The 22670-nt window shown below is 43.0% G+C and overlaps 1 protein-coding gene across 3 annotated transcripts; it reads right to left on the reverse strand.

The window, feature by feature from the left end:
* Positions 1 to 606: 606 nt before the first annotated feature.
* LOC124197679 lies at positions 607 to 3267 on the reverse strand. Of its 3 annotated transcripts, none has more exons than XM_046593213.1 (7): positions 3091 to 3267; positions 2791 to 2882; positions 2656 to 2709; positions 2333 to 2593; positions 2058 to 2256; positions 1822 to 1997; positions 607 to 1755 (listed from the first exon to the last, which is right to left on the reverse strand). In XM_046593213.1, the coding sequence occupies exons 4-7, from the start codon at positions 2507 to 2509 to the stop codon at positions 715 to 717; spliced, it is 1593 nt and encodes a 530-aa protein (XP_046449169.1). In that variant the 5' UTR covers positions 2510 to 2593; positions 2656 to 2709; positions 2791 to 2882; positions 3091 to 3267; the 3' UTR covers positions 607 to 714. The 3 variants fall into 3 exon arrangements, with proteins under 3 accessions (XP_046449169.1, XP_046449167.1, XP_046449168.1); XM_046593211.1 differs by having other exon boundaries at positions 3033 to 3267; XM_046593212.1 differs by having other exon boundaries at positions 2986 to 3267.
* Between the last annotated feature and the right edge of the window lie 19403 nt (positions 3268 to 22670).

Genomic DNA, 22670 nt, shown 5'->3' on the forward strand with positions numbered 1-22670 from the left:
TTTAGTTCGGCGAGAGTCGGAGAAGAATTTGGCTGCAATTAACTGCGACAACGCGAGTGGACGACTGAGTTGCTCACATTGAAACGAAACTCTGTGATGTAATCGCAGGGTCTACGTTTCCAAGTAAAGAGGTTTAACAGGAAAGGAAGGGAATCCAAATCTTCCATTTACCCCGTGGGCATTTTAAGACTGGCGAAAAGATGGATGGGGGAGGGGCTTACGGAAGCTCCGCCTTCTCAAGATGGAATCGAGTCTGAGCTGATCAGATTTCTGAAATTAAAGAGTTAATTATTACACATGGAAGGTTTAATCATTCAGCCAGTTCAGATCAGAACCAGTTTTCAAAAAAAATTGTAACTCATTTTTTTTTTTAAAAGATCACCATTTGGCATTTGAGAGGGGAGATTCTTTCAAGATATATATATCTTAAGCTATTAGGGTGACGTAATGTTCCAACTTCCAAGTAATGTCATATCATCAGAATGGAATGGAATGATAAGACTTAAGAATAATGAGGGGGGTAGTGATTTGTGTTTATTTACTACTCAACTCAGAAGAGAAAAAAAGAAAATGAGTGAGATCCCGTGAAATAACCTTTAAAAAGCAGAAATTCAAAAAATCCTATTTGGAATAACAGTGATGGGGCACATTTTCGTTGTGAGTTAAGGATAAATTTCTTGAGTTATCAAGTGTTATTTGTGATTGACAGAAAACTCACAGGCAATTAATACCCGAACAAATTAGTTCTTCTTCGTCGTTCCAGGAAATGGACATCCTGTCGGTAATGTGTCGCGTTACCATCACACACAAGTGCGGATAGTTCTTGGTCAGCATCTCCCAATCTTTCAGGATACAAACTTCCTTAGCGTTCAAAACCGTGAACTTGAGAGCTAGTTGTTTGAGTTCGTCCACGAAGTGAAGGTGCGCCCAGGCCATCAAATTAATCACCGTATCCATTCGGACGCAGGTCAATAGAAAACTGACACACTCTTCTTTCAAATCACCAATGTCGTATTTGTCGGCCGCTTCAAACAGCCGCTGGGCAGTGGTTTCCGTCAGTGGTAATGAAAGCCGGCCCGAGTAAATGTATTGAAGCAACTGCTTGAAAATGTCTGGCTGGATGTCCTGAATGCTGACTTGGCCCGTCTTCGTCTCCTTCATCTCGTGCTGGAACATTGCGGCAAAGACGGGACTCCTGGCCACCAATATGTGTGAATGGCCGCCAATGTGTTGATCGTCTTCGAAATTAAACTGGACGTCGCATTGATTCTGCTGGACGTACAATTCAGTTAGTTGTTTGAGAGCGTTCCTCTCTCCGCCACTGTAAGTGTCAAACTCGATCCAGAGAAGACAAATCAACGGTTTCCACCTGTTACATTCAGAATTAGGCTGAAGAAGGAAACTGCCGTCAAAATGTTCCGACACCCAGTAGCGGTCCGAAATCCAAGACTTCTTCAAATGGCAAAATTTGTGTTGCTCTCCGTTCAAGTCGGCCCAAACAGCACGCGGTCTATTCAAATCATCGTTTTCTTTTATGGGACTCGCAACATGTTTTCCACCTTTTACCATTGTTCGGGGTTTTGATGATGGATGCGACAGTGTTAGCGAGCCAAGAATTTTCTTATTGGACCTGGTGAAGGAGGCTTTCAAATAGTACTGTTGGCCATCAATCAAGAAATTGACGATATATTCCATGCTTTCGTTTGAAGTCGAAACCGCGTTAATTATCTTCTTAGTACTTGAAACGCTTTGTGTCTGTGAATAAATAAGAAGAACTAGCAATAATATGCATTAATTCAGTGAGCGTAACTTCGTAAATACCTGCTGTGCACTCAAGTCGCTCATGTTGGCTGGTTGCGTGATTAATGTAGAAGCCGATTTGTTGGTTGTTGGGTGTCTAAAATTGGAACCTGCAGGACTTATTCCCAATAAAGAGGATTGTGTTGGCTTCTGTGGCTGATCTAATAACTGTACAAATGATTTCGTCTGCACATTACCTGCAAAATGGATGCAAATCGTAATTATTGGCATCAAAATAATACTAGTAAAGCGCTTACTTGACGCAGATAATCCAGATAAACATTTGTCTGTCATTCGCAGCTTCTCCCACTGGCTGTGAACGCAAATCAATCCCGGTCGTATCCGTTCAACGCTGGTATTTCCCAAACATACTGGCTTTAGAGGATGTGTCAGCAGATCTTCTGGTACCTCTTCACCGTAACTAAACACTTTGGGATTTCCCAATTTCCCCCCTATCTACAGGTGCATTACAAAATCAAGTTAATTAGAACTGAAAAATAATTAGAGAATTATAAACACAAAGTTACCGTACTTCTTTTCCAGAGATCAACAGCTCTACATCGTGAAGAGTGATTATTTTGTTGTAAACTTTGTCTGTCGCAGGGAGTTTTGCAATAACCGAGTTGACAGTATATCTCACGACTTTTACAACGGTAAAAATCTCCAATTTCCCATCCGCAATCAAGTGATTGAGTTGAGCTGAAAGCATCGCAAACGCGTAGGAATATTTCCCATCGGAGAGAACAATTTTATAGCGATTATTGTTAGTGGCCTGGAGTAACCCTCTACAGTCCTATTATTTTTAAAATATACACATTTAAAATTAAGCGACAAAACAAAATGTTTAGCTTGTACAAGAACTTGCAGAACGGGTGTCTCGTTATAAAGTCCATTTTTCTCAACAATGGCCTATAATTATATGTAAAAAAATAAAAGAAAATAAATAAAATTTATAATTGAAATAGATTTTTAAAAAGGAATAATAAATACTGGAATATGGCTCCGTTAGTTAACACAGGTTTGCTGCTATTCACTTTCGGTGGCGATGGCCACTGATGCATTGTTGATCAAGTAAGAAAGATCTAATAGGCAAACACAAACAATCTGTTGTTATAAATGATAATACAAATTGAGGAAAATTATTTTATAGATACAAGAAGGAAGAAGATACCGAATGCCTTATACCCTTTTTAATAAATTGTGACAAAATATAACCATCATGTATACAGTACCGGTATCTAATTAACCACGTAGAACAAACAGATATAACAGTTGTTGAGAGTTATTCACCGTTCAAGCACTTTGTCTAACGCTTTTCTGTTATTAATAATTTAACCTTTTTACTGTCACTAAAAAGATTTCTTCATATCTGTCTGTCACTCACACTGCACACCTTTTGTCACCTGACCAACACCGATCGAAACCGAATATTGAAACTTTTTCGTGTCGATGTCGCATGTCGGTAAAGTACTAAAGTAGTCAAAGGCTCAAAGCCGAAAAACTGGGCGGCTGGCACAAATAAAGAAAATAAAAAAAAAAAAAAAAAAAAAGACATTCTTTGCTTAGCGCCATTCCAACCCTTCCCCCCTTTTGCCTCTGGTGGTTATTATATACGTATGTTTGCGTTTGGATAAAACAAAAGGGAGAGGCTAGAACAGCATAAAAACCCATGATGGTGGCTTTGTGCGCTTCCATGGGTATGGAGAGATCTCTCCATACCCCTGCCCTGGCGCTTCCGGGCGCTTCTGAATTTAATTTCTGAATTCTGATTAAAATCAGAGCCATAGAATGTACGATTCTTATTATTTGTATTGTGTATCGTGCAAATATTTGGTAAAAGCAGAGGTATGGAGGTATGGAGAAATGGAGAGATTTGAGGTTCAGATCAGATTAACGCGTTTTTCGTTCAGATTTTGCACACTTGGCAGTTTTTAGTCAAAAATAAAAAAATAAAAACAGTTTAGATCTGGAAAGCTCGGGTTTAATATGAGACTGTACGAGTGCACGACGCTGGACTTTGGATAAGGGATTTATGTGGACGAACAAATAACATTCTTCTGAAGTTAACTTGAAATCCAGCAAGTTCCTTTAATAACTTTTAGCAGGGGGTATGGAGTATGCATACCATGCCCCTGCTTTTAGCCATATGACCAATGACAAACAGCAGAGTTCAAACAGAGGCGGAAATGCCTCCCGTATATTTCACGAATTATCTGTGTGAAATCACTGACATGAAGTAAGAGTTAGGCGTAGAAAAATATAAAATAATTAAATTTAATAAAGCTCAATTTACAAGCTGACACAGAAAGGTGTGACTTGTGACTTCGAACAAAGTTTGGACGTTACAAATTATTCGATTTAAAGGATTGTTTTACCTTTCTAAAGAATTAATTTTCTATTGAATATTATTCGTTAAATAAGTAAGTTAACGAAAAAACAAATTTAAAAATAATTTTGTCCAATTAATTCTCCGCAAATCTACAATTAACTTCCAGTTCGACAACTGCGGAGCAACATTCCGTCCACGAAGGGCATATATACGACCGCTTGACGAAGCGGATAATCATCAAACTTAAACTCGTTTTCACCATGACGAACTTCGAAAAAGTGAAAAACGCACTTTCAAAAGTCACCAAACTAAAACCTGATTTTATCATGATGAATGAAAAAGTGAAAAGGCTTTTTCCAAATCGACCAAATTCTTATCATCTAACAAAGAAGTGTTCATATTCCTGATGCTACTTATTATTGCATGGACCTTTTTGCTCTGTTTTGTCAAACTACCTCCTGATCTACCAGACATTAAGGGAAAACCAATTAAAGTAACATGCAACGATGACAAAATCAACTACCCGATGGCACCCATCAAGAATCCGACAGAGAAAAATGACAATTTTACATTTGAAATAAGTACAATAAGCGGTACTTGCCTCATACTAAGCTTCGCATATGTAAGAGGAAGGAGATTAGCAAATTCTGATCCACCATGCAATTCCATCATACTGCTTCTCGTTCAACTTCTACTTTGGATTTTATCGTTAATTACTGGATCAGTTTTCACCTGGCTGTGGGTAAACAACGGCCCCACTGAAACTCTGGCCCCCAACTTCCTAGCCGCCTGCAAACCCCATGGGCTAGATCTCCTGTGCAGTCCCGACAGTCATCCTGAAGATTGGAACCCGGTTGTTTGGGTGACTTGCACAACACCTCTTGAAATGTGGATCCCAGCCCTATCCAATGCGCTGCCCCCTTTAGCTGCAGTACAAGCTTACCTGACGTTTGCAGCGATAATTTATATGATTTACAACTGGAAGTGGGAGGGGCCGCTGACATTTCTTACGCTTTGCCACTTGCTAGTCTCTATTCTATGCATCGGGTTTATTGTATGCGACGTCATCTCAGATAATGTTGCAAATTTCGACCAAGAATTTGTTTCCGGCTACCTAAAATGCTTCGCTGTAGCTTGTGTGTGGTTAGCAGTGGATAGTTTTTGGCAGAAAACTAAAAAAGAACCGAAACTTCCACATTACCGGAATGACCCCACACCCCAAACTGGACCAATTCCATCTAACCTGACACCTTCGTTGCACGAACCTCCTGCAGCAACAGAATCAACAACGCGAGAAACGGAAAATGTATATCAAACCATTTATCCGGATCTGCCGCCGGAATATGAAAATCCCCCCAGTTACGGGTCCTCGGCCACCCGATACTAAACCTTCGGGACGGGATAGCTACCAATTGAGATCCATTTGTCATAAAAAAATGTTATTGTCTGGATTAAAATGCATGACGATCGAATTCAATAAATAAATTTCAAACTGTTCATTTCATTTGTTATTTCGAAATTATTTTAATTAAACATAGTATCACAAGTTCTATAGCTCTAATTTTACGCTAAAAATCAATAACTGGTCTAATAACTGGTATAAACCCATAAAGAAACATGAGCGTAGAAAATTTTTCTACGGCTCTGCTGATCACAGGTTTTCGTAAGAAAAAAAAGTCTTGATCGAGAACGAGGGGTTCACCACTAAAAAATTTTTCGTACACCCTGCCAAAAGTACGCAAATTTTAAGCCTATCTAAACACGTGTAGTTTACGCAAATTACGCTAAAATTACGCAAAATACGCAAATTTTCGTACACCCTAGACCTCAGTGGTGAACCCCTCGATCAAGAAGCCTGCGCGGGTTAAAATACATAAGATTTAAATGATTTCGTGATGTGAAAGGATTTTTTCGAGCACAAACCCTTAAAGTTAGAATTCAAAATAACAAAATTTCGGTGTCCTGATGCCAGCCGAATTTTTAGCTGAAAAATGCGATAGGCTAATAATTGTGTATGTGCTACGGCGGATTTTCTAATTTGTTGAAAAATGCTAAACACGTTTAATAAATCCCCATCAAGCAATTTTATTAATCTTAATTTTCTATTTTCGCACTCATTTCCAAGGTAGAGTGACCGACTATACGATTTGGTCTTTCCTGTTGCGTTGGTCGTAGACCATTAAATGTAATTGGAAATTGGTAGAACCAAATTAAGAGCGGTCCAATAATAATAGAAAATGGCGGTATACTCAAAAAATAATTGCGTAGAGCAAGAAAGGGTACTGCTTGGAACGCATCATATTATATATTAGGCCTACTGTACCCACGGGAACGGGAAAAAAGCGAGACTGTCCGAATGTCCGGAATTCGGATTCGGACATCTCTGGAAACGTTAATTAATGATTCCTGCAATTTTCCACAACTAAGTAATGCCAAATTGCTGAAGCTGTTCATGAAAAATAATGAAAAATGTCGTCTGAGACTGTCACCTGTCAGTGATAATGTCGTCTGTGATGAATTTTGGCGGTCTAGCTCTTAGGATGATGATTAGTCAGTCAGATGCCGACCTTTTATCCGGTAAAAGATCGCTATTTATTAAGCATTTTTTTCATATTTTCTTGATGATTTAAATCAGCTTTATCATTTACACCACCGTGTATTGAGCATCGTTTTGAGATCACTTCTCTGCCATTTTATTGAAAATTTTTCAGTTGGTTTTGTTATTTTTCAGTTAAACGAATATCTCAGAGAATGAGCCTTGTCTTATTCACCATTATTATTGTAATAATTTTGCATTAGTGTTTTCAGATTGCTACCCTTGTTTTTTAGTTGTAATCATTAGTTACTTGTTTTGTTTATGTCAATCTGAGGCAAAATGACAATGCCTTCAGAGCTTGAAGGATGTTGTTCCAATTTGTATGATGATATTTGGCTTTATTCTTTCATTGTTCTTTCTTCTTCAAACAAATTCCAGGTACTTCAATCTTGCCTTTATGATCACAACAAGAATTACCAGTAATGCACTTCTTCAATCATGGGACACCTTAGCTTCCTGCACAGATCAGTCTTCCCCAATAGAATATGTTGATGGTGGCCATTTACCACGTCCTGCGCCACTGGAACGCGGATCGACACGTCGACATCATCACGAGTTCTCCGTCTTGGCCGAGGCCAACATCGCCGAAATCGATGGCTCTTCCAAGCGTTTTAGCATCAGCAACAATTGCGACCAGAGATGTTCCAACAACGACGATGTTAGGCGGACGATACTACGATATAACGATATAACAACGATGTGATTTACGGCGACCTGGGCATTTTCATGCGTGACATTCTCCTCACGCGTTTCTTCGAGGACAAGGACGTGACCCGCAAACCGGGAACCATCATTGTCGATGAACTGGATTCGTTGACTCTAAAGTGCCCTCTACATGTCGCACAACATCCCCGAAAAATCCGTTTGGCCGAATCGAGTGACATTGTCGATAAAATTCGCCAGTTGATTGAGCCGACGATTTAAACTTGCGTTCCCAATGGAATGAAGAAATTCACCGAGCGACAAATGTCGACTTGGATAAGGAGCGCCTTCAATTCCCAAATGCGAAGAACTATATGACGCGAAAAATCTGAAAATGAAGACTTCTGTTGAGCTTGCGAAGTTCATCATTTCAGAGTTTTCCGCGTCTTCCTAGCTCTACCCGTTCTTTAGTTATTCCCCTTTAAAGTACCCTACTTTGCATGGTGCACTTTAGAGTTTTCCCAAACTTAGGGATCCATTTTAAACCTTTAATATTTTTAATAATTTTAAACCCGTTATAGGAAAAATCTGAAAAAAAATCAGCTTAATGCTACCCATAATGGCTACGGCCAAAAAAAATTTCGTTGCGATCCGACAAAAATTTTCGGATCGCAGAGAAAAAAGCAAAACTCCATAAGGTGCTCTCGCGCGTTCCCAAACTTCGGGTAGCTACTGTATATAGCGCACTTTACATATCACAGGGATTATATCAAATGTCCCTGGTTTAGAATCCAATTTGGAAGATATGTTTAAACACATCACAGTATATTTAACGTCTTATCCGTGAAAGAAATCAAGGATCCTGTCTTATATAACAGTTTTAAGACGGGTTCAGCTGGGGTTCGAAACCATAGCCTCATTGCCTTTTTCCAAAGCGTTGACGCTCAAGTCCACTACACCCCGCATCCCATTATATCCCACCATCCCACATAAGAATATATCTTAATTCATAATACAACGCCAGCAGGTAGACAAGTAGGGGAGACCGGGGCTATGTGGGACACGGGGCTATAATGTACAAGGCAATTAAAACATGTAAAATTCGTTTAAAAATTGTGAAATAAATACAGAGTATGTTAAATTACGTTTTATTTATCACAAAAACTTTATTTCTTGAAATTGTGATTTATTTTTCTTGTTATATAGAGCTTTTTCCATTTGGTTCGGGTAAGTAGAGCGAAAAGTCGTGCGGCTAGTCGACTAGTGCGCACCATGGCGGGGGATAGCCGAAACTTGCTGCAGACTTTGCTTGATCCGGTCAATACCCCCCACATAAGGCCATGTACTGTAACCTGTCAGGCTGTCAGCAGCAAAAGTGAAACCTGTTTTTTTTCTTAAGTGTTTAAAATGGTAACAGCTTTTTGTTTGATATGTTCAACTTATGAAAAAAAAAGAGATCGCCGAAGTTTTTTCAAAGTGAAATGAGTTCTTTCTCAATTGAATTACTGTTAATGTTGCATTCTGGCACTTTGAAAAAACTTCGGCGATCTCTTTTTTTTTTCATAAGTTCACCTTCTTCTATAGAAGAATCTTTTTTCGTCGTGTTTCATCTTTGGCAAAATCACCAGTTTGACTGTCCAGCCTACACTTAGCGGCTTCAAAGCTCTGAGAACAATAAGGTTGACATGCATGAACTCAATTCCTCCAATATATGAACCATCAGGTGACCAGTATTGAGTGTTGGCATCATCCTGTACGCGGTAGTGCCTACCTAGAGAAAGATAAACAATGAAGGTGAAATCATAAAACATTCCTCATCACAAATGTAGACGCAAAATGAAGCAAAAACCAAAATTTAGCAAGTTTTCACAATGACAACAATGAAACACAGAATGCCTCCACGGCATTTTGTAAGGGTCTCAAATTGGCTCAATAATGGCTCAATAATTGACACCACTTTCTAACTGATCAATAGTGAGCGCTAAAACGGGAGTATACATGACTAGGAAGTGTACAGTATCGGATTCGCAATTTTCCATTGCCAGCAGCCTATGTTTTTCTTCAGGCCCATCAATTCTGCTGGGAAATCCTTCTCCCATACAAGGGTCGATATAGCCCAAGTGCCCAACCCAAACTAATGACCCGATTCCAATTTGACATTTCACGAAAAACAAATGAATTCAGCTTTTACGATAAGGTTGATCCATGAAGATATTTTGGTTTTATTTTGGTCGATTTGATTCTCTAATAATTCTACAGTACACTGTAGAAGAGACAAGGACAATACAGTTCAAGTTGAAAACCAACTTCGTCCCCATTAAATTTACGAAGAGGCTGCTTCAAAATTTTCAAAGGCTTTTTCCGATTCTAGGAAGGATATGATGCCTTTGAACCAATAACGGATACCTTCTTCTGTGATCTGTAAGATAAATACGCATAAACTTAAAGGGGAAAACAATTCCATTTGTATAAATAAAGTTACCGGATAACTAGCAAAAAACTTGTTTGCATAGTGCATACTAGTTAATCTCATAAAAGCTATATAGTTCCCTATTTTACCACGTAACAGTATGTACTTACTACATTTAAACCCAGAAAACATTCAGTTTTCCACATTTTAACTTCATTATCATGTAATAGATATGTACTTATGTAGTTAATACTTTTACCTGGGAAAATACGGCCGAAAGTAGTTCCTTCGATCCCAAACCAAGAAAATGGTTGGATCCCGGCATCAGGCGTGCCTTTAAATACTTGTATATAAAAATCTTCAAGAAGTATTTGTCACCTTTAAACTTCTCAAAAAGGAACCAGAAGCATTTTGTTTTTTCGTAGAAACTTGTATGAATAACTTTTCATGAAGAGCAACGATCCCCTAGTGGCACTTCTCCTCCCTTGGACGTCCATGGCACGTCTGTACATCCCAGCCATATCTACATCCAAATTGAAAATTTCTGATGGAGACAAGACAGCCATAGGATGTCTAGCAATGATAGCCTTGTCTAGCAAGATGTCCTTTTTTGTCCTTGTTACCTCCAGGAGACATCCGTTAGGTCATCGTTTTTATTGTAATTTTTTAATTATAATTTTATTTTATTTTATTTTTTTATTTTTTTTATTTTAATTTTTTGTCCCTCATCACCGAACATCATTATCAACGCCCAGCGTGTCACAGCGAGTCTCGTTAACACACAGAGGTCGCAAACACTAAGCAGCCTATAGGTTTTCATATAATAAATTTCTATCCGTCTATGGTCTAGTGGTTAGAGTACTCGACTCGTAATCTTAAGGACAATGGTTCAAACCCAGAGTCAGTCAAAAGTATTTCATCATAAATAAATTAAGATACGTATGAAGAAAGACTATGGTGATGATGTGAGTACATCTCTAATAGTGTACCATGTGTATAAGCATATGTATACATGAAAATCTTTAATCTTTGGGTGATTATCGTAATATGATATCCATAGGACATCCTATGGATGACCACAGGATGTACTTTAGATCAGCCACAGATAACCTCGAGACTTGGCATGGAACGGTAATTAAGATGTCCAAAACACATCCAAAGTACATCATTTGGGCTCAAACTAAGACCATGGGTGGATATCCACAGGCCATCGTGTGCCACTAGGACGTGTCGAATCAGGTAGGTATACTCATTCCACATTTCCTTGTGAAATTGTCTTTGTTAGAAAGAGCTGCTTTTGCAAAGAAAGCATGTACAACACTCTGTTTCTGTGTCACGCAAATAGTAACCATGATTACTATATAGAAAGCTACTTACAGTTTTATTGAACTGTAAAGTAGTTTGTATCAAGACTAGCCCGTTTCTCTCTTGCAACCATTATGTTACACGCTTTCTTAAAATCATCAATTTTGACAGTAAATAACTAAAAGAAATTTTTTAAAAAATAAACTAATGTAATTTTTAAATGGAGCTTGTTTGAATGTTTTTGAACATTACGGATTACTTGTTAATTAAAACAATCAAGTTTTCCTTCTTTTCATAAAATTCTTACGAATGTTCTAGCCTTCCAACTGTCTCGGCTGGGTCCATTTACGTCGAGAACTTTTTCACAATAAATGTTTGATTTCTGAAGATTTTCGATGATAGATGCAGACAAATTAATCGTAGAGAAGTTACTGTTCACATTAGATGGAACTTGTTTGCTTCCCACATGAAGCATTACTTCGTTTCTGTTCATTACGTTGGCCATTTTTGTAATAAATACCACTTCACTTACAAGTGATTGGTAATACACAACAGACAAGGCCATTAGTGAATGACTATGTCCATTCTTGTGATCCCAGAAATTGTACATTCCAGCGAAAAGTAATAAAATAGTTAGGAGTAAAATTAACCAGAGTTGGTTGTTGCTGAGCCATCCATGAAAGAGACTATTCGATCATTGACTGAGATACTTGTTGAACCATTGGTTGCTGGACGCACGCATCTGACCAGGAGCTTCATCGTTTTGGGGCTGTTGTGACGCTTGCTAATCAATTTGAGATTCTACCCTATGCTAGATTGGTTCCTGTACAATCGGAGTCACCGTTTTTTGAATGCACATCATCTTATCTTGAGATTTTGGCACCTGCTTGCTGGACGTAGGTTGTCAGATTTGTTTGCTGGACACTTTTGATTATGAGAGATTAGGTTCCGATTGTCCACTTTACTCTTCCTGGACTTCAGAAACGTTAAACACAACCTCCTGGCAGAAAATAAGAGGGCATTTGAAAGTTGACGAAAAAGAAACAAATTAGAAAACGAAAACTACAAGAAAATAATTCTGTGGTATATGATTGTGATGTACAGTGGGTACCTAAAGTATCCGTACGGCTGAGAGGAGCAGTACGGAAAACGCGTTTTTCAAAACGCTCCCATAAATTGAATTCTCGTTGGAATGCAATAAAATTTTTTTGTAAGGTTAAGATTAGGGTGGGGTTTCATCTGATTTTTTTTGGGAATTTTTCAACAACGCGATATGTGGTTTTTATCGCGTTGCGAAAGTATCCGTACGGCAGAGAGGCCTAGTAGGGAAATGGGCTTACTTTGGAGGCCTCTTATTCGGTAAATAAGTAACATTAAAGGGTGGGAAAGTTCTTAAAAAAAAGAGCTGCATTAGCTCTATATGTGGTCATAAGATCACATTTTTTAAGTTTCATTTATAGTAATGAAATCAAAAATGAAAACACGAATTATAAGTTTTCCGTTTTCTTCCCCTCGATTCCCCATCACCAGTGTTGCCATATCAAAAAATATTTACCCTTTCTCTTTCTCCCTCTTCCGTCCAAGAGAAGAAAGAGATTTTGGGATATGGCAACACTGGTGATGGGGAATCGAGGGGAAGAAAACGGAAAACTTATAATTCGTGTTTTCATTTTTGATTTCATTACTATAAATGAAACTTAAAAAATGTGATCTTATGACCACATATAGAGCTAATGCAGCTCTTTTTTTTAAGAACTTTCCCACCCTTTAATGTTACTTATTTACCGAATAAGAGGCCTCCAAAGTAAGCCCATTTCCCTACTAGGCCTCTCGGCCGTACGGATACTTTCGCAACGCGATAAAAACCACATATCGCGTTGTTGAAAAATTCCCAAAAAAAATCAGATGAAACCCCACCCTAATCTTAACCTTACAAGAAATTTTTATTGCATTCCAACGAGAATTCAATTTATGGGAGCGTTTTGAAAAACGCGTTTTCCGTACTGCTCCTCTCAGCCGTACGGATACTTTAGGTACCCACTGTATGTTAATTAATGAAATACCTGGGGTGTTACTGGCTCAGTGTACTCGACCAATACATCAAAAGATTTCGGAGCAGTATAAGTAGCAGGAGAGCGTGGATTAATAGAAGAATTGACTGTGGGAAGTTTATCAGTGGGAATGACTACAACTGGATGAGAAGAATCGTGTACAGTCACAGCTATACAGCACACAGATCCACAAGCTGTAGCACTTTACTCCTGTAAGTTAACATTGAATGTATTGACGTGTATGGACAAAAAAAAACTAAATGAAATTGGTCGTTCAGTTCGTCGTTCTACTTGCCGTGTTTCCAAACTTAGGTTGGGCATTCTTTTCATAGGAAATGTGTTGATTATAACTTAAATACTTCTTACACATTTCATGCTTATCATTGGATGAACTGAATGTTCATATGTTAGGGTTTGGGGTTGATTATTTAGCCAAAAATTGAAGTTGTAACTTCACCAAGTTGTATTCGTGTTTCTTGTGCCATTTTTTGTTGAAAAGCCGAATGCCGGATACTGTGACCAGTGATGCAACCAGAGCCATAACTAGAGACAATAACGATGAGTTTGATTAGTTGAATTTTGTGCGTGGATAAACCAATATCTAAATCTGCTGTATTATTAAATTTCCATATAGGCTGAGAGTACAGACCCGACAATTGACAACATAAAATAGACGATAAGAAGCTCTGCTAAAACCCTCCGATGATGCTCAAAGTTAGCCCGGATAACAAAGAAGACTTAGATGACGACTCAGACGAACATCCGATGACCGAGGTAGGAGAAGCAAGACGCCGAGAAAGAGAAGAAGAACTCGACGTTAGCGTGAAGCCGCCTGGGTTCAAGGCTTCTGGTTCTCAGATCCAGTAGACAACCAACCATCAACGTCCATCGTAGAAGACAAAAAAGTTCATCCTGTTTGATGTTTTGTCAAATCTCCAGCCCGCAGCTTCATCAAGAGAATGAAGTGGATGGAACGGACAGCACCGTCCATCGGATCATCCCATAAACCTTCCCGGAAAAATCCAGATTCAGAATTTTTGGTTCGCTTAACCGAAAATTCTAGAAAATCTGAAAGCTCCAGTAAATTGCATCAAGCATGTTCTCCTGCAGAGAGGCTGTTTTATACAGATTTTAAATGTGTAATGATTTTTGAAATTTGTTATGCAGTTAACCCAGACAAGTGGAATTCCACTTACACCAAAAGTGATTGATCAAAAAGTTAAGGAACTTGTGCAGTGCATTGGCTTAAGGTAGAAGTGGGACAACGTATGGATGGGGTCCTCCACTTAAAAAGAATGAGGTAAGTTTTCCCAATCAAGTGAATTGACATTAGAACGACGAAATACATTGATTGTAGTAATATCCCTGGAGGCATCAGCACAATTTCAGATATTGTTATCAGCGATGCCGTTAGAGAAAAAAGGTAGAGCAAATGACGATGAGTTCAAAATATTGTTTGAACTTGGTGTGTGGGCTGAGATTGATGAATGTATTAATCTGAGACATTCTGCAAGGTGCAGCTAGCACGTTCTTCTGTAAAAGTAAATATTTGGACATTCAGATTTTAGTTGTGGAATAATTTGCTTTATTTTTTGTTTGTTGGAAAGTCAAGTCAAATAAGTGGAAAAAAGGTATTTTTCAATCCCAAAAAATTCCGATACGAAGATCTCACCAGCATCACAGAAGACAAGGATCTCTCTTTTTTAGACTTTTTCATCAAGGAGGCCATCAGGGCGAATCTTAGCGCAGCGATCGATTTCGTCAAACTTCAACAAGAACAGATTTCTAAACTAAAATTGGAGTTGATCAATGCCAAGGTAGCCTTCACCAACGCCAAATTCTGCCATTTAAATTCCCAGCAACCTTCTTCGGCCAGTCAGGCCCCCCCCCCCTACTCCGGGCCTCACTTTCAGGACGCCCTTCTCCCAGGCCACCAAAGCACCCTGGTAGCCAATGAGGGTAGTTTTCCCAACCACGTGAATTGACAGCGTAATGAAAAGCAACATAATTTAAAGCATCCGATTATAGATTCTACTCAACCGTTTCAGCGGCCACTGCCTGCTGGTGCTGGCGGAGTGCCTGGACCGCCTTATCCTTTTCCCTGAGCGACTTTGCTCAGGGAAATAATGGTGGTGAATCATCACCACTGGGGACCGTCTAGTGCTGGATTGATCGTGCCGTAAGCAGCCCGGTGCTAGTAGCAGTGAGAGAATCAGACCGCAAGCTTCTTCCATCCATCCAGCATCACCACCACCAACATAAAAAGGGACTCTGTTCCCTTCCTGCCGGATTTTTCGCTTTTGCCACATCGCCGCCGCCGTTTCCGCCGGCGCAAGATAATCCGTCACCACTCCACAAGGATCGGCAGCCGATTCCGTTCAGGGCTCCTTTTCGCCAGTTGGATCACATCGAGCGCGTTGATCTTCTCACGTTAATCCATCCATATCAATGTAATTAGATATTAGACCTATTTTCATTGTGTGTGTGAAAAAAAAGAACTAGTCGATATTGTCAAGGTTGGTGTTTGCTTCTCACACACCGGAATGAAACTTTCAGAGTCGTATTTTAACTTAAGTCGAATGTATTTCGGCTCGGGGAAAACGGGAACACAATTCGGGTTTAGGCGACGGGACGATAGTTGCCTGCTATACGTCCGCACGGTAAACACAAGAAAAACAAGAAATTCGGAAAACGACTCTGAAACGTAAAGTGTAGAGCGTCGGCACACGTGCGCTCTACACCAGCAAAAACGAGAATGTATCTACGTTTCGGTCTAGCTCCTCCCTTCTTCTCCAATTCCCTTACTCCGATCCAGACGTTGTCGGATCGATTGCCAATAATTCCAGTGGGTCCGAAAATTGACAGCTTGGAAATCTTGGACTTTCCAACATCGCCGGCCCTGCGCTCTGTAGTTACAGGCGCATATTCACGGATGCGGACGGACTCGAAGGGGGAGAGTTTGTGAGACGGACGGTGACGTTCGACTCCATTTAAGTAGACGGTTCCTTCCGCCTAACACGGCGGCAAGGCAGGTAAATGTAACGCTCCGGCGTTTAAGTTCGGTGGCGCGTTCTTTCCTGGGTAGGATAATCGGATGGCGAGCGTTGAGGGGAAGCAGCACCTTGTTGATTCTTCTGCCAGCGCGTAAAATCCCGTTGGGATTTAAGTATAGAGAGAGCTTGAAATCGGACAATTTTTCGATGGGGCTGCCGGCCCGTAAATCTTCCGCTTCCTGGCGGTAGACGTTGCGCTGGGTGTGCATGACGATACAGATGCGAGCGGAATCAATTCCATCCAGACACCGATTGCCAATTCCTGGCCGGAATTCCTTCCGTTTCAGTTTGCGAGCGCGTTTGTACTCGCCGTACGTGTCGATCACGCACTTGTAGATATCGGTCGGATCTTCGTTTTCAAGGCACTTTGGTTCGGGGTTGAAAAGGCATGGGCATCTCTGGTCGGCGAAGGTATTTTTCGGAAGGATTGGTTCGTTCGTCTTCCACGAAGGCCCAGATTGATGCCGGACGCCATCGCGTTGATTCGTGGTCGTTAAAATATTCCACGCTCTCTTCTCGTCTTCGCCGATAGACTGGACGATATCGGGCTTTGTATTTAAGGTGTCTGCGTCGATGAATTGCTTCAGCTGGAGATCACATCCATCTTCGAGCGAGCTCACGTGGAATGAGTTGGCCTCGGTTTCACCTCCGGTCCCAGTTGGTCCGCCGATACACCACCCGAAGGCCGTTAAATAGGCGCGTGGTGCTCGCTGGTGGAAGGGGTCTTTACGGGTTTCGAAAATATCGATGGCCGCCGGATGGTCGTGGCCAATCAATATTGCGATTTCTTCCTCCAGGGCGGAATGAATTGGGACGTGTGCGAGGTGAGGCCACCTCTCTGTGAGGGCTGCTAGGTCGATGGATCGCTTGCTGAGCCGGAACGTTTCTTTCACTTGAGCGTCGACGATGTTGAAAATATAGCGCCGATCCAGTGATATAATATCGAAATTCACGATCAACGTGTCGACTGGTTTGCCTCTCCCGTCGACTGTATTGGTGACTGCGCGTTCAATGCGGCCATTTAGTCCCAAACGATCGGATATTTCTTTCTTGACGATGGAAATTTCGCTTCCGTTATCCAAGAGCGCGTACAGCTTGATCTCTTTCTCGTTGGCTCTAAGGATAATTGGCACCATCGGCAGCATGGTACGTTTTCCCGCGTATGCTCTGCTCTCGGTGGAGGTCGAACCCGAAAATGTTGCTGCCGGTGGTGTCTTCTCTCTCGTGAACATCCTTGGGGCGCCGTGAAGAAGGGGATGATGGACGGCATCACAATCCGGTTGAGTGCAGCGTTGCGTTTGGCTACAATCTCGTCCGATATGATCACGGCCAAGACAGCGGAAACATATGCCTTTTTCCTTGGCGATGATCGCTCGTTCTTCCACCGGGAGTGATTTAAATTCTTGACAATCTTCAAGGTGATGTTGATCGGTACTGTCGCAGCAAGGGCAGCGTAATTGATTTGTTGACTGCTGCGCGGGTCGATTTTCGGTTGTTGTGTTGAATACGTTGTGGCTTTGGCCACGGCGGCCGTCCCTGTTGCTTTTCTTCGGCGGATCACCACTGGATCGGGATGATTCCATCGCTCCTGCTCTAATGGAATGTTCGGCCATTGCGACGTCGTCCAACCACTTGTCCAAATCTTCAACTGTCGAAAGCTGGGGCTGTTTGGCCCAGCTCTTTTCACCCCAGCGGCTTTTGAGTGCAGGCGGGAGTTTGGCGACCAGTTGCGCCAACGTGGCGTGACTATGAAGCTCCATTCCATATCCGCCAAGGCGGAGTGTGGCCACGACGGAATGTAGATTTGCCGAGAATGCCCGAAGGGCGTTGAAGTCGTTATCTTTAAACGGCTGCAGCTTGAGCAATGAAGATGTGCAGGACTGGGAAACGAGCTGTGGGTTGCCGTAACGTTTGTGCAGCTCGTGTAGCGCGTGATGGTAGAGCCCGGGATTCAGCAGAGCGCCTCCGATGTTCTTCCTGATTTCGGGAGTCAAGGCGTCGTGTAAATGAGCGATGCGTTCAGCATCAGAGCTCACAGCGTCGTGCACGAATATCTTGAACATTTGAATGAACATCGGCCAGTTGCTTGGGTCCCCGTCAAAGTTCGGTACTTTCATTCGCGGGGGCTTAACGCTGGATCTGGGTTTAGTCGCGAACGGTGTCCCGAGCGTGTGGATCCAATCGTCCGGGGTGTAAATTCCCGGCGCGCCATCGTGGCCGTACGGATTCGGCGCCGGCTCTGGCGGCACAGACGAGTTGGGCACAAAAGGCGGTGCGTACACATTGCTTGGGAAAGGAATCGACGACGGCCGGTGGCTATTCGTGGTCAACGTGATCGGCGGGCAGGTGTTCGTTGAGGCCGGCCCGTATGATGACTCCGGAGCAGACACACCAATGTTCGTTCCGTAATTCATGCCAGTAGAAAAATAAGTCGTTCCACCAACGCTGGATGGCATAGAGAACGTCACTGCTGTCGATGGGGGCACAAATCCGGATGATGATCCATGTCCAGTATGAAAAAAGGTCGTTCCAACGCTGGATGGCATCGAGAGCGACACGGCGGTCGATGGCGGTACGAATCCGGATGACGGCCTATGTCCAGGCGGATTTGTATGAGTGATTCGGCTTGACACAACTGTTGAAGTCGGTGGTTGTGGCGGTGGAACATTTACTCCAATAGTGGCTCGTCCTGCGTTTCTCCATGACGGCCAAGGCACCGAAAACGACGTGCTCGGCGGGTATGAAGCGGGTGGTTGAATCGGAGGTTGACTGGGAGCTGTGCTGACGTTCCTACTGGGTTGAGTAGCTGTTGCAGAAATCGGTTGATTCGTTGTCGTCGGCGGCGTGACAAAACTGGTCGTTGGCGGTGAAACAAAACTAGTCGTCGGCGGCGTGACAAAATTAGTCCTCGATGAAGGCGAAATAAACGTCGGGTTTGTCACGCTGGTTGTCAGTACGGTGCTGACGTTGCTGGATACTGGAAGAGTCGGCACGGAAGAATATCTTGTCATCGTTCTACTGCTGGGAGTGAAAACTCTCGTGGCCAAATCTCGCATCTGCGAGAAGATCCCCGGTTTTGGGGTGGACGGCGCTGTCGATATCGGCGGGACGGGTGTCGCGAATAATCGGGCCGGTGGTAGCAACTTCTGGGTCGATCCAATCAACGGGGTCGACAAAGTAGAGGGTCTTCCGGCGGGTGTGGTCATCGTGCGGTGAAATGCAGTCGCTGGAGCTACCGGAACATGCCCAGCCGTGTTGGTCGTCTGTACGTTTTCTGCCGGTGGTGGTTGACTGAGTGGCGCCGGTTGATTAAAGATGCTCGACAGCAAAGTGCGTCTCCTCATAAATCCGGACGGGGCGCTCGAAGTTGACATCGCTCGTGTTTCGTTGGCCGCGTCGTCGGCACCGGTGATGTCAGATAACTGCTGCCGCATGATGGCGCTGGTGAGTTGTTGCAGCTCCATTTCGTCCTTTAACTTCCGCTGTTCACGATCTGCATCTATTTGTCGTTGTCTAACTTGCAGCTCTCTCAAAGATTCGTCTTCTTCCGCTTGACGTTTCGACTCATCCTCTGCTTGTTGAAGTTTGAGTCGAGCTTCTTGTTCCTTTCGTTCGGCTTCAAGAATTTTCGCCTGCGCGGAAGATGCGCTGCTATGTCTCGACGATGCTCGGGTTGCGACGGAAGCTGACGATTGAGGTTTTGTAAAATTCAGGTACTTGTCGCAGTCTGCCAGTAGCCTTTGTTGATCGTAAATTACTGCTTGAATCCATTGTCGTTGGCCCTCTAAGTCGTTGCTCGAAAGGTTTTCCGCGTCGGCGGAGACGTATCGGTCGTGTCGCCTTTCTAATTCTTCGAAGTCTCGCACGTAAACTGCTCGAAGAGCCCGTATTTCGTCGCGGTCGGAGCCGTTTCTCACTGCTTTCATTAATTTCTTCCCTGACTTCGTGTGAACCGACTTTCCGCCAGTACGGAGGTTCTTAAGATGATCCGGGTCTTCGGTCGCTTCCAGATCACAATGGGCCTCCTCTTCATCGTCGTCAACTTCTTCATTGTCATCTTCTTCATTGATAGGCGGAAGGGCTATTGCTTGCGACTGCTCCATGTCAAGGCCTATTCACTCTCAAAGATGAAACGTGCGTGCTGTGGTCGATCGGGTAGATGAGATGATGTAAGATGGTGATGAAGGTGAGCAATGGCGGGCGAAATGACGTGACGAATAATAAAGAAAGACGCAACCAATAAGGCGGACTTGAAACCAAAGACGCAACCAATAAGGCGGACTTTGTAAAGGGAACGATAGGCACAACAAATAAGGCGGACTTGATAAAAGACGCAGCCTAAATATGGCGGACTTGACGGAAGAAAGACGCAGCCAATAAACGTACCAAACGAGGCGCAACCAATAAATCTGGCGGACTCGACAAAGCCAAGATGTGGCCGAATAAACGTACAAAAACGGGAGACGCAACCAATAAATGTGGCGGACTCGACAAAGCAAAGACGTGGCCGAATATATTGTGTGAGAGACGCAACCAATTAGGCGGACTTGGCAAAGACGCAACCAACGTGGCGGACTTGCCGGAAGCAAGACGCAGCCAAAAAATGGCGGACTTAAAAGACGCAAGACTCAACCTATAAAAATGGCGGGCTCCACAAACAAAGCGAGAGACGCAACCAATAAGGCGGACTCAACAAACAATAGACATGGCCAAAGGAATATATTTTAAAACGAAGCGCGATCAAAAAGGCGGGGAGTGGCTAACAAAGGACGCAACCAATATGGCGGACAAGGAATTTATTCTTGACGTCCTTCGTGCTGGGCGGTAGAAACTTGTTGATCGGTTGACTTCCTTTTGGCGAGGATCTGCTGCATAATTTCTTCGGCCTCTTTGATGAGCGCTTCACGGTTGTGAATGATCGGTACGGTCGGGTCTGGATTTCGGCCGGCTCGAATGGTCTTGGCGATTTCTTCGGCTTCCTTGATCGCCTTGTCGATGATGGCCTGTCGATCGCTTACGGGTTGAACAATGATGCGACGATCGACGACTGGTCTGCGGATGATCGCGCTCCTGCGAGCGGGCGCCAAAAATGGCGTGCGTGTGTCGGGGAGAGCGGCAGGGTTGTGATAACGCGATCGTCGGGCAACTCTTCTCTTCTCTCTCAACACTGCCTTCTGTTCTTCGTCCTTCTTCTTACCACGAGGCAGTTTAAGGCTAGGGGGGAGATCAGCTCTCCTCTGGCTCAAATTGACGATTAAGGATGACGGGGTGGTAAGATGGCGATGATACGGGCGGATGTGTTGGGATACGATGAGACAAGATTATGAACGATGAGACACGAGGGTCGACGGAGGGTTTCACGAGTGTGATCAAACGGCGAAACCAACGAATCTGCCACGCGGGTCTTTCTCGAAAACGTGATGGTGATTTTCGGTATGACGGGGTGATGGTGCTGCACGCGGACCTGTAGACGAATGTACCGGGCGGGATACAGGAAGCGCCAATCAGCCGAACGTCGGTATGCAGGAAGCGGGTCGCAGAGAGTGGTTGAGCTCAATCGAATCTCTGGGAATTTCCTGACGGAACACGTGTGTGTGAGGGCCGATGGGCCGAGGAACGTCAATTCCCGGTCGATGCACCAAATGTTTGCTTCTCACACACCGGAATGAAACTTTCAGAGTCGTATTTTAACTTAAGTCGAATGTATTTCGGCTCGGGGAAAACGGGAACACAATTCGGGTTTAGGCGACGGGACGATAGTTGCCTGCTATACGTCCGCACGGTAAACACAAGAAAAACAAGAAATTCGGAAAACGACTCTGAAACGTAAAGTGTAGAGCGTCGGCACACGTGCGCTCTACACCAGCAAAAACGAGAATGTATCTACGTTTCGGTCTAGCTCCTCCCTTCTTCTCCAATTCCCTTACTCCGATCCAGACGTTGTCGGATCGATTGCCAATAATTCCAGTGGGTCCGAAAATTGACAGCTTGGAAATCTTGGACTTTCCAACAGTTGGGACTTTTGAATATTACTCGACTTTTATGGGCGGTATAGAAAACGAGCCAACAAACAGAGAAATAGTTGGGAATTATATAAATACAGAAAGAAAATAAGATTTTCTGTTTTTTTTTGTCGAGTTGACGGGTGCTAGTATCTTCATTGCGGGGCGGGTGACGACAATTATGTCGCCGTGATTTCGCCTGTATTTAATGTAGTCGCATCAGTATGTTAATGACCGAACAGAGAAGATATTTGGGCTGGTTGTCCTGCTCGAAAGCGGCCAGCAGGTTGGGCGTCAGGACTTTGCGGGTGTGGTTGACCAGCCGGAGCAGGGCTTTGCCCGGAGATAGGGATAGTTGCGTTGGACATCGACGAGGCTGACGGACAAGTGGAGGACGAAGCACTGACGCTTCTGCAAGTAGAAAAAAATATAGAAAACAGTATATGCGAATATATCCAATTTGCTGGAGGGTGTATATGTTG

This window comes from Daphnia pulex, chromosome 7 (genome assembly GCF_021134715.1).
Source record: "Daphnia pulex isolate KAP4 chromosome 7, ASM2113471v1".
Classification (NCBI taxonomy): domain Eukaryota; kingdom Metazoa; phylum Arthropoda; class Branchiopoda; order Diplostraca; family Daphniidae; genus Daphnia; species Daphnia pulex.

What these genes read in the sequence shown, in the direction of transcription:
- LOC124197679 (XM_046593213.1), bottom strand. Translation starts at nt 2,509, where the DNA reads ATGCTTTCAGCTCAACTCAATCACTTGATTGCGGATGGGAAATTGGAG. An exon ending in TGTTGATCTCTGGAAAAGAA is followed by an intron (nt 2,257 to 2,332) that starts GTACGGTAACTT and finishes ATGCACCTGTAG; the next exon opens with ATAGGGGGGAAATTGGGAAA. An exon ending in GCGACTTGAGTGCACAGCAG is followed by an intron (nt 1,756 to 1,821) that starts GTATTTACGAAG and finishes ATTTATTCACAG; the next exon opens with ACACAAAGCGTTTCAAGTAC.